The 17,848-nt window shown below is 39.5% G+C and overlaps 1 protein-coding gene across 2 annotated transcripts in view; it reads left to right on the top strand.

Annotated features, from left to right (window-relative positions):
• DPYS (dihydropyrimidinase) overlaps positions 1-17,848 on the top strand; it is an 84,337-nt gene that overhangs the window by 38,540 nt on the left and 27,949 nt on the right. For both annotated transcript variants that reach the window (XM_017528975.2, XM_017528974.2), the window contains exon 7: positions 2,377-2,519. In XM_017528975.2, coding sequence (XP_017384464.1) covers positions 2,377-2,519 — 143 coding nt within the window. The remainder of the gene's footprint in view (positions 1-2,376; positions 2,520-17,848) is intronic.

Raw genomic sequence — 17,848 nt, 5'->3', positions numbered from 1 at the left:
ATGTCTATGTGTTAACTTGTCCAGCCAGTTGACATGTGGAGCTGTGAAGACCAGCAGAGAGGACTTGCCTGGTTAGACTTCCGGTCCCCATTGTCCTGCCCTTCTCACCCATATCCTAGGATGCCTCCCTCAAATGATACATTAATTGTATCTCACACTTCAGAATCCTCTTTGATTACTTTTACCCTACACATGCCACATGCTTCTAACTCTAATGAATTATTCATCAAGTCTTGTCAATTTTATTTCCAAAGCACCTCCTTATTTCGTTTTTCATCGCTACTATTCTAGTTGGAGGCTCATATTTTGTTTGGACCTTTGCAGTAATCTCACAGCTCATCCCTGTCTCCGGGGTCTCACTTGCTACAATATCTTCTCTACTCCAGGACAAGAACTCTTGTTCTGTACTGAGAACAGCTGACAATGCTTTTATGGTTTTGTATTGTTTTGTTTAGAATATTATAGAGTGAGGATAGGTTTTGAATGGGAGTTCTCATTCAAAAATAAAGTTCTGTTTGTGCTATTGTTCTCTCAAAAATCCCTTACTTGTCTCCATTACTTATTGTATGATAGTTGAATCATTAGCTTCCAATTAGATATTCAAAACACCTCTATAGCCCCATCTTCTGCTGATTATTTTCCTTACCCCCTCTTCCTGCACCCCAGCTGGAACTATCCCAGTTGACTTCTCTTCACTTAGATTTTCTTGATAACAGTTGAACCTTCCATTTGAACTTGTGTTATTACAATGAATATCTTTATGATAGCAGATTTTCATAATCTATATAGTTCCCAAGAGCATAAATGGCTTTATAGTGACTGAATAGTTCTTAGTAATATATAGAAAACCATGTTATTTTATGAAACATTAATGTGGTTTACTTATGGGAATATTACTTTCAGGGCATGGTTCTTAGTCATTTTTAAAGCAAGGACTCCTTGATTATTAAATAAACCTTAAGTACCCTCTTACCACATAAATAGGGATAAGCCCCTAACATATTTTTTTATTTTAGAGGAGCCACATCGCTCTGATTTCTGTCTGTATTAAAATATCCTGCAATAAACTATCCATAATTGTTGGTTCATGTAAAACTTCAATTCCATAAAATTGAACCTCTTGAGTTGATTTTTTAATCTTTTCAGAAGGGTTGAATCTGAGTGTGGTGGCTTATGCCTGTAATCCTAACACTTTGGGGTGGCTAAGGCAGGTGGATTGCCCTGGCTTCCAGAACTGTTAGGATTACAGTTCCAGACCAGCTTGGGCAACATGGTGAAACCCCATATCTACCAAAAATTAGCCAGGCATGGTAAGGCATACCTGTAGTCCCAGCTAATGGTTGGTGCAAAAGTAATCACAGTTTTTGCCATTAAAAGTGATGACAAAACTGCGATTACTTTTGCACCAACCTAAAGCTTGGGAGGCTGAGGTGGGAGGATCACCTGAGCCAAGGGAGGTCAAAGCCGCAGTGGGCCATGACCACGTCACTGCCCTCCAGCCTGGGCAACAGAGTAAGACCCTGTCTCAAAATAAAAAAATAAAAGCGTTGTCACTTGATTTCAAAGTGTTGTCACCTATCTTTGCTCTATAATATTCTTTAAAAACAAAACAAAACAATAAAAGCATTGTCAGCTGATTTAAAAGAGTTGTCACCTGGGTATGGTGGCTCACGCCTGTAATCCCCACACTTTGGGAGGCCGAGGTGGATGGATCACCTGAGGTCACGAGTTTGAGACGAGCCTGAAGAACATGGTGAAACTCCGTCTCTACTGAATACAAAAAATTAGCCAGGCATAGTGGTGCGTGCCTATAATCCCAGCTACTTAGGAGGCTGAGGCAGGAGAATTGCTTGAATCTGGGCAGCAGAGGTTGCAGTGAGCTGAGATTGCATCATTGCATTCCAGCCTGGGCAACAAGAGCAGAACTCCACTAAAAAAAAAAAGTGTTGTCACCTATCCTCACTCCATAATATTCTATTTAATGCCTATATGATTATCTCATAAATCTTAGATCTGTAATAAATAAGCCAGATCATAAATGTGGTGATGTCAAACTTTAAATGAGAATTGAAAATACTATTACCAAAATTTAGCTGTCACCTATAACAATTTGTGTGATTCTAGGATAAAGAGGAAGAATTAGTGGGGATGCTAATTAGTGGGGTTTTTGAAAAGTCATCTTCAGGCTTCCATGTGTTACCCCATCATCTCCATCATTAGCATTCTGACTGTTTAATACTTATCAGCATCCTCAGATGGTCCACAATATAAGAAATTAGGTGAAGTTCTGTTTAAGAGATGCAAGTCTTGTCATTTCATTGATAGGATACTTTTTAATATTTGATAATTAGAATGATTCTTTGAATTGCTTTACAGCATAGTGGTAAAATGGATGAAAACAGATTTGTGGCAGTCACAAGCACAAATGCAGCCAAAATCTTTAATCTCTATCCAAGAAAAGGAAGAATAGCTGTAGGATCAGATGCTGACATCGTGATTTGGGACCCAAAAGCCACAAGGTAAGTCTAAGTTCTTGTATTCCTTGGCCTCATCGTGGAGAAAATGTACTAACTTGCAAAGAAATAATGCTTTGACATTAATCAGCCATTTCTCCTTAGATGACTTACTTGGCTGTGCTCAGGTATTTTGAGCCTGTACACAAGATAAAGGTTTTGATGTGCAAATATTCCTTTGTTTTTCTTGGCATAGAGGATGCAAAAGTTGTGTTGCATTATCTGACAATGGATCTGTATATAAAACCAATATGAATTTACCACTTCAGTGCCTGGCAAACTCCCGAGTTCACATGGAAGAAAGGTACAGAGCAACAAAGGAAATAAAAGGCTTAGTTTGAAAAGGGTTGAATTGAAAACTCAAAATAATTACAGCCTTTTTAAAGCTTTCAGATAGCAAAATTCCAGCACAAAGGATGTCACTTTCAGTTAGCCAAATTTTCCAGTTGAGTTCATCTTCAGCCTATCATTCCTAGTAGACTCCAGCTTTTTTGTTTCCAATTTCCATAATTCTATGTTAATATTGTAGGTATGGCAAATTTCACCAACTCAGGAAAGCAGTCAATAGAGGCTGGTGCTCTGTTATTGTCTCCTTAGAGGACGTTAGCACAGGCAGCACCTGCAGCCGGATAGTGTTTTTCATGAACTTTGCAGTTATAGTGGAGATGATCCCATTATATGCTTTAATAGTCTGCATGTATGTGTGCTTGCATGGACTTCTGCCTCCTTGTACAGGCTTTTATTCAAAGTCTATTAGGGTTTCTATTGCAGTAAGCAAAAATCTACAGTTTCTTGGGCTAATATTGTCACAAAGGCCCAGCTTCAATTGAAGTGCTTGTGGGTTACCCGTGGGGAAACGATGACCATTTGAAGCACTAAGCTACCATTGCTGTAAGCCTAAAAACGAGTCCCAGATATTCCCATAGAAAATACTTGTTTTTTTTCTGCTTGACATTCTGTGGGTACCCATTGTTCCCACCCAGGGACCAGTTCACATGGTCGGCAGGCTGTAGTCATAGCAAGCAGGCAGCCTTCAGTGAAACGCTTCAGCGTATCACCTCATCGCTGGGTACAATCCACGCAATGCCATAAAGGGTATTATAAATATCTTATTTTCATAAATATCTTAAGATAACAAGACACAGCTCAAGATCTTTCTTATGTTAATAAGGATGTATTGCCCATTTAAGGACTAAATATCTGATTGTCAAATGATCTAGGTCCCTCTCCCTGCATACAAACTGAAGGCAAATAAAACCGAATGTAGGCAGCTTCTCTCCAAGGGTAGAAAAATTGTGCTTGGAAAGGCAAAGGAAAAAAAAATGCTTGGATTTGGATTGCTCTGTGGCTGAATTGAGCATGCTGTGTTTAGAGAACTCCTGATATTTAAAATATCACTGTACAGAGGGCTGTTGTACACCCAGCAGGGGCCTGCCCAGGGCCATCTTGGCTGTAATTCAAACAATTTAGACTACTTCAAGGGCTGGGACCATGCAGACCTTTTGAAATAACTTGTGGCTGAAGGAGATCATGAGCTTTTATCCAAAAACTTAGAAATTTTCCAAAGGGAGAAAAGTATTCTGTGAAAGAAATATTTGTGAAAAGTGATGTTTTTAAAGCATAACATCAGGGATCCTCATACGAATGTTAATCATCAATAATAATTTGTACGTCACAGCTCTCAGTGGGTTTTTTAAATGTTTTGGTGTCTTAAATGTGGTTTACCAGGAGAGACAACTACTGATTACCTTATGACAATGAGAAAACTATAGCTGTACAACAGTGTAAGTGACAGGTTTGCTATGAGAACCCTGACCTAGTGACTTTGACTTCATAAACTTGGCTGTGTTTTCATGAGACTCAGTGCTATGCTATCTGCTGATAGCAAAGCAGAGCACTTTACAATATTCTTGATTTTTCATATTCCTTTTTGTCTTCCAATCAGGTGGGCCAATAACTAAAAGCATTTTTGGATTTGATTTCATTCTCTGTCATTCTTTATCAAAGGTGAGGGAAAAAATGAAAATACTTCATTGTGTCGTGAGACTCTTCAGTCTAATTCCTAACGATATGGAGAGTCTTAGGAGGCCATTCGATGTGCTGCTTCTTTTGAATCCTACCCCTGTGTATCTCCAGCAGGGCCCAGCCTTGCGAGCCTTTGTCTGTTGTTTTAATTTCTAAGGATGACACCAGCTCAGGGGTAGAGCACTGTCTTCCCTAGACAACTGGACAAAGAGAGATGACCTGAACCTAAGGCTGTGAATAATTCACTTACTTTATTTACCACATATTGCTGCTTGGAAGATATATATAGGCTGTGATTATGTCTCTTTGAGTCATGTTTTTAGACTATATAAATTTAGCCCACTTTCTCACAAGTTTTGCTACTAATTTCTATAACATTGTCTTGTCCTTCCTTTCCTATTCAGTTGTTTCAGAATAGCACATAATGATCCAGATGTGTATTTTTTTTCTAAGGATCTATATATATTACCTGCTTAGCTTCCCTCATTTCTAGTCTAAGAATAAATAACTGAAGGTCAATCTAAAAAGCTTCTATGTTTTTACATTTCTTTGTATGGCATTCTCTCATAAGTTCTTTCACATTTCTAGTATGATTTCCATCCTTCACTTTATGAAGGACATTACTTATCAAATTAATGATCAAATATATTTATCACAATAATGATAAAAGAAAATTAAATACTTATATTTTGTATATGTGTCTTTTGGGGGAAAGACACATATTCTGCATTATCTTACTAGTATGAGCTCTTCTTTATCTATGTCTGCCAACTGTGTACACCTCTGTGCCAGACATAAGGAAAACCAGCATAGGCCCCTGAGCCTGATGTGTAGGTTCTGGTCCCAGGTCTATCAAAGACCATTTAAAGTCTCTGAAAATCCACTCTCTCATATGTAAAATGAAATCACTAACAACTGTTATGCCTACCTCACAAAGTTTTGGTTAGAATCACATGAGATACATGTGAAAATGCTTTGTCAACTAAAAATGTTTTACACAAAGACAAGATATGTATTATTATGGTTATTTTCTATTTCTCTAGTTTGACCGGTTTCATTCTGTGCAGGACGTTTTCATTTTTAGGTGTCCTTAGCTATTTTGCCTATGGTGGTCGGAAGGCAGACAAACCATGGGGTTCTATTTCTCTGATTCTAGTTTCTTTTAAAAAGCTGGTGACCTTTTTCTTGTTCTTTTCTTGTTTTATTTATTTGTTTATTTATTTTTTTGAGAAGTGGGAAAATATTCTCCGAGTATATTGAATTGATTGAGCCTCCTTTGGATTCCTTTGACTTATTCTAGATCTTGCTTCTTTAATCCTTTAACATTTTTCTCTAAACCATCATCAGAATGTTTTTGCACTATCATTATTCATCTTTTTCACTGCAGAATATGGGAAAAAGGAGAGGAGGCTGTTGAAGAGCTGGCTTCATAGAATAATGAATCTGGAAGAATTCAAGGAGAAAGAATATTTATTGTGGTTTATGTTAAAAGAGAGAGATTGTTGCAGAAACTGTTTACTGAGCCCTTATCTGGGTCGATCGCAGCACCAGCTTTCTCTATTCTTGGCCTGGTTGTTATGAGAAAGTTGCTCATCTGGGCTGGCTGTTCCTGACCAAAATTTATGCTGATGACCTCAACTAGGACCTTTCTGAAGTGCAATAATATTTTTAGCCTTTTCTTACTGTCCATGAATCATCCATAGCTTTCCACTGTCCTCAGACACTGCCCTACCATCGCCACCGTCTGCCTTTTCTCACCTGGCGGCCTGAGCTCTGCTGAATCCCGCAAACCCACTTACAATCCTGTACCACAATCTGCCTCCCTTTTGTTCCTCATTAATATTCTTGAGGTCTAGTCCATTTTTTAAATAAATGTTTCATTTTAGAATATTTTAGATTTACGGAAAAGTTGCAAAGATAGTACAAGACAGTTCTCATGTACCCCACTGCTGGTTGCCACTATTATTATCTGACATAGTATGGTACATTGTCACAATTAATGAACCAATACTGATACATTATTATTAACTAGAATCCACACTTTATCGTATTTCCTTAGTTTTTGCCTGTTTTTCTCCGTTCCAGGATCCCATATGACATTTAATGGTCATGTGTCCTTAGGCTCCTCTGACTTGTGACAATTTCTCTGACTTTGTTTCTGATGACCTTGACAGTTTTGAGGAATATCGGTCAGATAGTTTGTAGAATGTCCCTCTGTTGTGATTTTTCTGATGTTTTTCTCATTATAAGCCTCAGATTGTGGGTTTGGGGGAGGAAAACCACAGAAGTAAAGAACAATTTTCATCACATCGCATCAAGGGACATACTGTGAGCATGACTTACCACTACTGGTGTTGACCTGGAGGAATTGGCTGAGGTAGTATTTGCCAGGTTTCTCCACCATACAGCTTTTCCCCACCCCTTTCCATGATGTAGTTTTGGAAAGGAAGTCACTATGTGCAGCCCTTACTCAAGGAGTGAGGAGTTATGCTCTCGAGTTTTGTTTTACTTGATCCTATATGACTTAGGCCCAGCTGAATTCAGCATAGAGAAGAAGCACAGTAAATGTGGCTAAATAGGTGAATGAGAAGGATGCAGCCTTCCACACAGCATGGAAGGTCGGTGAGACTAAGAAATGGCATAAAGGAAAATTAGAAAGATTTTATTCAGCACCAGCTATGGTGAGAGGAAAAGCAAAAATAACATCTTCCCATTTCATGCCTTTTACTTACTGCATGTGATCAGTAAATGACTGTGTTGGAAGAATGAATGGATAAAGATGAATATAAGTAGAAAGGATTTTCCAAGGAGAGGAGGAAGAACTATCTCGCTGGTCTTATTTTCTTTAGGTGCCCCTTCATTTTTGAGGTTGGGAGCAATGCGTTTAGCAGAGCTCTTAGGGAGAAGAAATGAAGCCAAAGGAGTCGCCTTTGTGTGCTCCTTCATTCACAAATTCACTCTGCACAGGAGCACCTCGGCAAGCCGCACGCTGAGGGTCAAGCTTATACAACAGCCACGCCCCACCTTTAAGAAGCTGACTGTCTATGAGAGGAGATGTAAAGTCAAATATTCTCAGCCTCAGAAGGGATATTAAGAATATCACACAAGAGGCAGAAACAAGATGCCACAGAAGTTAAAAGAGGAAAGATCATAGTGGAGTTAGAGAGGTTCATCGACATGAAGTCGGACAAGAGAGGCGAGTAAATAAAGTCTTTGGCCCTGTGAGTTAGGACTAAACATGGAGATGAGGTAAACCAAGGCATTGATTGGGGATTCTGGGAAGAAGCAGTTAAGGCTGGGCATTGCACGACAGAGGGAACAGGTTCAGGCTGTAGAAGGAAATGAGAAGGTAAAGAGGTTGTGCGCTGTCTCCACTTTTAATTGTGTTTATCACAGACAGGGGCAATATTAAATAGAGTTCACCTGGTACAGAAGTGTCATTTAATCAACTGAATAAATGAATGTATCCATAGGGTTTTTTTTCTTGCAAGAAAGCCTTCCCTTTTAAATTTTACCTGCCTGATTTTAACATTAAATGTAGGCTGGCAATGTGTAGGGTTTTTGTCTCACCACACCGTTAGATGTTGGCCAAAATTTTCCTACAAAATTTCCTTAAACTCTTTTAGCAAAAATAATTGACCAGCTGACTCGTTAGTTTCTAAAAGGAAAGCAACATACATTGCACCCTAGATACTGAAGGGGGCGCCCACAGCCCACACTGAGTTCAGTTGGCTCCAACCAGGCCGTTCAAGCTGCTGGTTATGTAAGAAGAAGCCAGCCTCTGGAGAACTGCATTTGCTAATGATTTTTGGCTTCGTGGTACAGAGATGTTTTCATTTTTAAAATTCCTGTTACTTATTAATGGCATGTAGACGTAAGTATGCTTGCCACACAATCTGTAGCCTTAAAAATGGACCATGTTAAAGTTACCAGGGGAGACCAGTGGAAAGAAAAGCAGGGCAGCCATGCTTATTTTTTCCCTTTAAATCTGTGAAAAGCCAGATGATTCCAAGGTGAGGAATTTGACATATGGTGATGGATGGCAAGAGAGAATTGGGAGTGGGCGTAGTAGGGAAGGTTTGGACATCCTGATGAAAGATTACCTAAGACGTCACTAGCCTGTAAAAAGTTCCTGCAAAAATCAACTGCAATAGCTCTTCCGTGCCATTGCACAATAAAGGACAAACTGCGTTTAATGTAAAGGGAGCATTCACCTTTTTCGGGAATAAAAGAGCCTGCTGTATTCAGCTTGACGGCTCATTGAGCCAGTGTCTATTGCTTATGACGGAGGTGTGTGTCCTAGTGCTTCACTACTTGGGTCAAAGCTTCAAATTTAAGGACGTTTTCCCTATCTGAATGTTTGACCCATTTCTATAGAATGTCTTGGTACTTAAGAGTCAGGGGAAGAAATCAGGAACATGCTTTTCATGTGGCGTTAAGACAGAATCTTGTGGTATCATGTGGTCAAGACAGAGATCAGCCAAATCGGCCAACTTGTTAAAAATCTTATTAGAGAGAGTAACATGTCAGTTACTTGCAAGCCCACAGCAGCAGCAGTAACTCATGTTTTGGCAATTTAAAACCATCCTTGGAGCTTCAGTTCTTTGGTATTCATTAAATAGCACTTAGTTACTATGGTAACTGTCCCTTTTCAGTATTTATGAGCTACAGGATATCTCACAGAATCTCAAGCACACAAACACACAGCTAACGCATTGTGTGCATTGGAACATTTAATGAAGACTTCTAGCTAGACCGTATTCTGCAGAGCAGGCATATTTTCGTTTATTATTTTTTAACTCAATTATGGCAGGTTTTGACCTTGAATACACCATTCTTGAAGCCATTGTGCCATCATTCCTGCTTAATTTTCTTTCCTTTCTCATTGAACATAGAGATAAATGAATTTAACTTTATATTCAGTGAAGAGTAATGGCTTGCAGCTTATGAATGTGTCTCTCTGGATTCTAGAGGGGGCCTCTATATAAAGCAGGGGAAGAATGACTGTCATCCTTGGGTAGTGCGGATTGTAGGATGTGAGGAGGGAGAAGAAAGGAGGAGTCAGGTGCCCTTTGGCAAAGAGTGATGGTTGTGGCTTATTAGGATAGCTACATCACCAGTGACCATTTCATAGAAGCTATGAGACATTTTCCCTTGAAGTTGCACATTGCGTATCCTCTAATTTGTGCATTATAATCCTCCTCCTCTTCCTCAAAGAAAGTGTGCACGTACACACACACACACACACACACACACACACACACCAGCACAGCAGCCTGTGATCCTGCTCATAACAGTTGATTGGCCTGAAGACGCTGCTTTTCATGCCTGTTTCTAAGAGTGTCTGTCACTAACGCCCCCACGGCTCCCCACACCCACAAGCATCCCAGTGTGCATTGTGTGGGTCTTGTCCTGGGTGCATGAGTAGAAATGATTATGATTTATGCCATGATTTGTCCTTGTGATGTCTTGCAACACAGTGTCAGGGCTGCAACATGGTATCAGGACTGCTGCCTAAGGTGGTTCAAGTTGTGCCTTTGCACAGTTACAGGGGCGCTCTTCTCATCATAGTTACCAGATATGTGTGGATAGGTAGATAGCTACATATAGATACAGATGCGGGTAGCAACTATGCCAGCTTTCTAGCATATGATAGCAAAACACCCTGAGGAACAAACATCTTTCGCTAATCCACACAAAATCAAACCTGCCATCTGGGCTACTGGGGGAGCAGTACCATGGAGTAAAGAGAAAGGCTTTGGTGTTAAGTTCCTAGTCTGCCACTTACGAGTTGAGTGACATGACCTTGGGTATGTCACTTAATTTTTCTGAATTTCAATTTTTTTATTTGTAAAATGGGCATGATGATGCTATTTATTTCCTAGCTTTGCTGTGAGTTTTAAGGCAATGTCACAAGGTGCTTGGTACATAGTGTTCAGTAGCACTTGACATGTAGTAGGTGGTCAGTTAGTGGTAAAAGATGGTCACCAGTAGTAGGTGGTCAGTTTGTGGAATGAGTGGGAGATGTTATTAGCTATAGTTGTGAGTCAGAAATCTTTGTATAATGACTTAATTCAGACAGCACCAAAAGTTACTAGAATTATATTTCATACAAAAACTCTGTCTCCCAGATTTCTTGCACACCTTTAATTTTCATCACTAAATTTTAGAATGACTAAAATTGGGAAGCTTAGATGGATTATTTCGGCTAAGATAGCCTAAGCCTCAAGAACTGACACTTTAAAAAAATTATTAGCAGTGAAACTGTTCAAACAAACCTCCTAAGATTCATTTTGTGGCCTTCAGAAGACATTTACTTTAAAATACAAGTTTGGGCTGCGCATGAAAAAAGCTGGCTTTGCTGATTACATATGCACACAATTTTAACCACTCTGTATTCTAAGTTGTTTATTTAAACATGTTCTTATGCAACTGAGCCTTTCAAGTGAGCTAGAAATGATTTGTGGGGACTTTACTACTAATAGCTGCATTTCCCCCCCAAATTATGAAAGAAAATCAGCTTAGAAGTGAATCACAGTAACCCATTCTATCATTGATCATTTGCCTTGGCCAGAGTAAGCAGTTTATTTTCAGCATTAGCATTGGGCAAAAAATAAGCACCAAGCGAGGTTGTGTGAAAGACATAGGCTTTTCTAACTAAGCACCTGCTGTATTTTTCTTCCTAGCTGACATAGATTATATGCCTTTATATCTTTGGCATTTGCCTGTCTTATTTACAACTGTATCCCTAGGTTTCAGCATAGCTCCAGGTATATATAGAAGCTCAATAGTCATTTGTTGAGTGAAGAAAGCAGATACTAATGGACAAATGTGTGATTTAACATTTTTGTCTAAACTTTTTTTATCTGCCCATGGAACTGGTTCAAGATCCATCTTTTACATTTTTTTCCCCTTTGAATTGAAAAGAAGAGAATTCTCAGCACTTCCATCTTCTTCCCCAAAGCAATGCTTGACAAAGATGCATTCCAGGCGCAGTGGCTAGTTGGCGTCACCAGGCCTTTCCGTGAATGTGGTTTATACCAGGTCATATCCTTCTGTGGGTCAAACAACTCTGTTTTTTGGACCCAGACTCATTTCTAATTCTGACCAGTTATTTTAAAACTATGGCCACTGGTTATGGAGAAAATAGAGGACAAAGTGAAAATGGTTCAAAAGAAATTTAATGTCAGTATCTCAAAAGAATCCCAGGGTCCTTATATTCTTGAAGTACAGCAAAGAGCCTTGGCTTCCTACAAAGGCCTTTCAAGAAATCATCTATAAAAATGATCACCTCCCTCTAGAAGACTACAGTGGAAGTCTATTTGGAGGCAGTAAGTAACTCAGGGAAGAGCCTGCATTTTAATGGCCTTACCAAAACACCAAAAAACACAAGATTTTCTGATTAACTATTTTTTTATTTTTTTAAGAGCAGAGGTTCTCAAAGTATGGTTTCTGGACTGGCAACATCAACATCATCTGGGAATTTGCTAGAAATGCCAACTCTCAGAGCTGCTGCCTCAAAAACTCTAGGAGTTGGGTCCAGCAGTCTAGGCTTTCACAAGCCCTCCAGGGGCTTCTGATACACACTTAAGTTTGAGAAACACTGGTTTAGAGTCATAGAATTAGATAAGACTTTGGGACTCAAAAAGTTCAATTGGCATCCCCAAATGGAGTTCTCTATACCTTTGCTTGATTATTGCTAATTCAGGGAACTTACTACCTAAACAAACAGTCCATTTCTTTCTGGGATGCCTGTAATTGTGAGGACATTCTTCTTTCTACTGCATTAAAAATTACCTCCTCCTAGCCATTAACATGTTTAGCCTTTGGAATTATGCAGAATAGATCTACACTCTCATATGATAGTTCTTTCACTTATTCATTCAAATGTTTGAAGAAAGTTATTGGCTCCAAGTAAGCCTTCTTAATACCAGATAAGCATTCCCAGGCTCTTCACCACATCCTTAGGCCCATGAGTAGCAAAATCTCAATGACCTGACCAATTCTGTACCCACCCTTCCCTTGACACATGCTTGTCCATGTCCTGCAAACATGTGAGCCCCAGAACTAAACATGTTCCTGCCTGGAAAACCATCAGAGCAGGAATATCTAAGGCTGATTAGTTTTATAAGTAAATGCAAAACTTTGCATTTTTTAAATAACATTTTCCTTGAATACAGCTTGTGTGTCAGAAACATTGTGAGCAATTGCATGAGGTTTTAATATCTTACCACATTTATTCAGTGAGTAATTAAAAACCTTATATTGGATCTTTCTTGATTAAACATCAGAGTCATTAAAAAGACTAGGATTATAGTAAATAGTTGCTTCCTGTGTTACACTTTTAAGTCTGTTTGAGTAGATAGTAATTTACAATGTCCATAATTTTTAAAAAAGTACAATATTTAATATAAACAAAAGGTAACAAAAGTACTATAGCTAATACTTGTGTATCTCCTTCCCCTCTCAACAACTACCCGATTTGGTGTTTATCATTTCCATGCATTTTTTCCTATTCACTATATACAGATGCATTTCTAAGGCATGCATATATATTTACATGATATATAATATGATATATAATATATATAAAATTTTTGTGTATTTTTAGCTCTGTATGAATTGTATTATGTGTATTGTGCAACTTTCTCAATATTATAATTGTTAGACTTATCTATGTTGAAATGTGTAGTTTGTTTTATTCATTTTCACTGCTTTATAGTATTCCACTTTATGAATATACTATAATTGATGGTATATTCTTTTGCTGGTGGACTTTTAGGTGGTTTGTAATTTTTATTTCAGACACTGTATGTCTTTGTATATATGTGTGACAGTTTCTCTGGGGCATTCATCTGGCCCCTGATTTGTTTTCTATGAAATGCTAGCACATTTTCTCCACTAGAAACATATAAATTTTGGATCTTTGCAACCAAATGCAGAAATTTTCATTTGTCTCTATTACACTTTTATCTTGTTCCACATTTATTTATTCAGTCATTACAAACCACATCTTGGGCCCTGCTGTGTGCCGGAGACATAGTAGGTAGTGGCGACAAAGTGATTAGGCACAATCCCATTCTTTACCAGGGTGGTAAAGGCATCACCAGCAGAGAGGTGGTGGCTTTTGCTTTTTGCCCCAGTTGTGTTTTGAATTCTGATTCTGATGGTTCCGGTACTGCTCTCAATGCCAGAGTAAGCCCATGAATCAGAAATTTCTCTGGCCAGATCTACCACACCAGAGCCACAGAAACAAAGGTGGTAGGCCCTGCAACCCTGGCAGGAGTGGGCCTGGAGCTGGAATGTGAGTGGGGGAGGAAGTGGAGACAACACAGGCTCAGGACCCCTTCTGGTCCCCCTGAGGTGACACAGCCAAATGTTCACCTATTTGGTGACTTGAGTCTGCACCTATTTTATCATTCTAACTGCACACGCAGTGCTTGAAATATATAATATTGGCACCACCCGGGACGCATGTTCATAGACATAAAACTGTTTCCTGTTAATCAGGACCTCTCTTTATAGCTACACGTTTTCACAAACATTCACATTGGCCCTTGATTTCCTGATCTCATCACATAGAACCTGAGAGTCCGAGGTCAGTGCTTCCTTACTCTGCGCCAGGGCAACAGATTGTGCATTCTGTCACTGGTTACAAGTGTGCACTTGGCAGGCGTGTGGCCTGCATCCCTGCAAATCTGCCAACACTCCTGGACATCAGTTCTGAGCATATCCTGCTGGCGGTGGGGCTTCTTTGAACACCAGCGGGCAGTTGACTTCTAAGTTTAAAAGATTTCATGTACCTGCGGAACACCTCTTTGATACCCTCCCAAAGAAGTGGACTGTGCAAACCAGATAGCACATGGGAAGGAGAGTCAGAGGACATTAGGTTTATTTTGCAGTTGCAGCTGGAGTCACATTAAACTTATTGCCTAATTTCCTTTGTCTAACTTGATTTCTTTGGCTGAGAGACAAATGCTGAGGTTATGTTGCTGAAGGAAATTTTCCTTTGGCTCACCCTACCTGCTTTCAGCCTGTTAACTGGGGCCACATGCTGTCTGGGCAAGGAAGGGCCTCCCCAAATGTGTTCTCGAGGCATGCTGTCTGCATGGAGGAGGCGCCTCCTGGAGGCGGGTCACACAGGCTGCTCCTCCCAGGGTAGAGCCGAGCATTTGTGCTGGACTCTGTTTCTCTGGCTGTCTTCTAACAGATAGCTTTTTTGTTTTTTTCCTCTCCTGTGAGTTCTTTTCTCCCTACCTTTTCTCTATCATTCTCTATATTTGCAATGCTCTTTCCTTCTCCAAAAGTTCTTAAAGGTGGTTTCTTACGTTTTTGTTATATTTTCTTCCCGTGAGCCCCCCACTATCGTCCTGCGCTATGACAGTGCCCTTTTCTTCTCACCAGGGAAGGGAAATGTTTGTATTTTGCTCTCAGTTCTGTCCTCCTACCAGGCGTTTATTTAAAGAGAGCTAAGTTTCTGGAGGCAGAATAACGAGAAGGCAATTTACCCACAAGAAAAACAAATGGAGAATTTATCTGTGTGGAAGGATTGCTGAATTCCTCACACGGTTGGGGTGTGGGTGAGGAGGACAGTATTAATCAGTTATCTGAAAACATATATTGATTGCATTTTCATTGTGTGTAAGAAATATGGGAGAAGTTACTGAGTACCGTGGGAGACGTAAATATAAGATGTAATACCTGTCATCAGAGAGGTTGCATTTTGGTGAAACAAAGACATAAACATAGGAAAGGATAACTAAGTTTTGGAAGAGAAAAATATCAGCTCAACACATCAGTACCAGAGGTGGAAGGGGCCTCATGTGCTTGTCTTCTTGACAAACAGGTGGTCCAAATACTTGTCCTGAGTTGAGGTCGTCTGCGAAGACTTCATAGAAAACTTGTTTGGGCTTGGAAGGGGCTTTGCACTAACCAAATCCTTGAAGGTGGCTCTGGAGAGGTGGGTGGGAACAGTAAAGCCATCCAGATGGTGAAATTGGTGGCAAATGAGTAAAATGAGAAAGATATCGTCACGGGGTAACAAAAACTAGAGAATGAGCAGAGGATCAGGATGGAAAGGAGTTGAAGATGAGGTTCGACCTGGTCAGACTGCCAGAGGCTTTGAATGTTAGGTGAAGTATAGCAGGTTTTACGTGAGGCAGCATGAGCTGTTGTATGTCTTTGAATGAGGGTTTGAATTTATCTGAATCCGTGCTTCCCAATCTGCCTGGCACCAGTAGAAAATGGTGTTATTTGTAGAGTACATGGCTGTAAAGAGAAGGGGCTTTGGAGATAGGGTGGAGGATGCAGCATAACCAACTCACCCTGGTTTGCCAGGGACTTTCCCAGTTTTAGCACTGAAACTCCCATGTCCTTGGAAACGCTCTCAGTCTGAGCTTACACTGACTGTCACTATAGGAGGTTGCTTTTGGTCAAAGGTGATGGTCCAGGAGCTCTACCCATACCTGATCACTCTAGGGCTGAAGGTTTTAGCCTTGTGTCTAGGACCAACTGCTGGGGAAATCCGACTAAATCGTATTTTAGGGTGATGAGCGTATAGGATGGATTGGAGTCAGGGAGAAGGGTCAGGAGGCTGTTGTAGGAGTCTGGCCTGCGGGGATAAGACAAGAATAAGGCAAACAAATTGAAGTCCTGGAAAATGGGAAAAAGAAGGAATTCATTTAGGCTGGTGAAAGATTGGAAATGGAGTAAAAGAAAGGAGTCAGAAATGACTTCAAAACAACTGCAGCCTTGCTCATGTATGAACCAAGCATTTATTGAGTGCCAGCTGGATGCAATATATTGTACTCAAAGTTGAGTGAAAAAATTTATGCTAAAGGAATTTAGGATCGAATTAGACAGATAAGAGATACCCCAAATAACTCAAATAACTATAATACAAGGTAAAAGATTAGGCCCAATGGTTAAGGGACATGGCATTTAGAGCCAAATTAGGCAAGTGGATTTAAATCTCAGTTATGCCAGTACCGGCTGCATGACATTGGGCAAGTTATTCCCCTCCTCAAGCCTCTTTCCTCCCCAGTAAAATGTAGATATGATAATAATTGTAGTAAGTTTGGGGGCTTGGTGAGAAGTTAATACCTTTAATATGGTGTCTGATATATAGTAGGACTTTAAAAAATATTAATATCATGATCATGTATATAGTGATAAAGCACTAGAGAATTATAAACTAGTAGGGAGATACCAAAGTAAATGACTTTTATAATGGGGCATTCTAAGAAAAAAAGCTTAGAAAAATTCAACAATTATCCCAAATTTCAGTTTGTTGTCAATTACAATTTCATCCCTATTTATACATTTCCTGTCCTGCACATTTAGTTTGTATTTTTTAAAGATTTTTTATTTTTTAATTAATTAATTAATTTCTCTGTCATCCAGGCTGGGGTACAGTGACACAATCTTGGCTCACTGCAGCCTCTGCCTCCCTAGTTCAAGCAATTCTCCTGCTTCAGCCTCCCGAGTAGCTGGAATTATAGGTGTGCACCACCACGCCCAGATAATTTTTGTGCTTTTAGTAGAGATGGGGTTTCACTATGTTGGCCAGGCTGGTCTTGAACTCCTGGCCTCAAGTGATCCATCCGCCTCGGCCTCCCAAAGTGCTGCCATTACAGGTATGAGCCACCATGCCTGGCCCTGCATGTTTAGTTTGTAACTGACATGTTGGTGAGGCACAGTGGTAACCACAATTTTAGTAGAATGCCCCTTAGACATTTCATTGCACAGGGCCTTTAAACATGTTTGGAGGATCCAAATACATTTTAGAATCCTTTGATTCTAAAGGCACTCTGCCTGACAGCATGGACTAGTGGCCTCAAGGAAAGTCTCTCTATATAATTTTTTTAATGTTAGGTCCTTAATTTAGGTTTCATAGTAATGGGTAACTTGGAGCTTTAAAATTTTTTGCTATTTTAAAACTTAAAACCAAATTTCTGATTGTTCCCTACTAAGAGAAAATTATTGTTTCAAAGGGTCCAATCTTTTTACACAGCACAATCTCTTGTTTTTCCTGTTATTTTTCCTACTTTCGCAGGTAAAAATTTTTACCTTTCAGCTGTGAATTACATGCACCTGAGCACTCAGGAAATTGAAAACTTTTTCATGTTTATTAGTCATTGGGTTTTTTTTCTTATGAAGAAATATCTATTCATGCCCCTTTGTTCATGTTTCTTTTGGTAACATAATATTATTTGTGTCTTTATTTAAAGGGTCTGTCACATTTCTTACAAACTCCCTAAGGTTCTTTTGAGAAATAAATGCTATAGTTACATGAAAGTGTTCTGTATAAG

The sequence above is a fragment of the Cebus imitator genome, unplaced genomic scaffold, assembly GCF_001604975.1.
Source record: "Cebus imitator isolate Cc_AM_T3 unplaced genomic scaffold, Cebus_imitator-1.0 Scaffold56, whole genome shotgun sequence".
Taxonomy (NCBI): domain Eukaryota; kingdom Metazoa; phylum Chordata; class Mammalia; order Primates; family Cebidae; genus Cebus; species Cebus imitator.
Note: the sequence above shows the minus strand (reverse complement) of the source record. Positions and strands in the feature narration are given on the sequence as shown.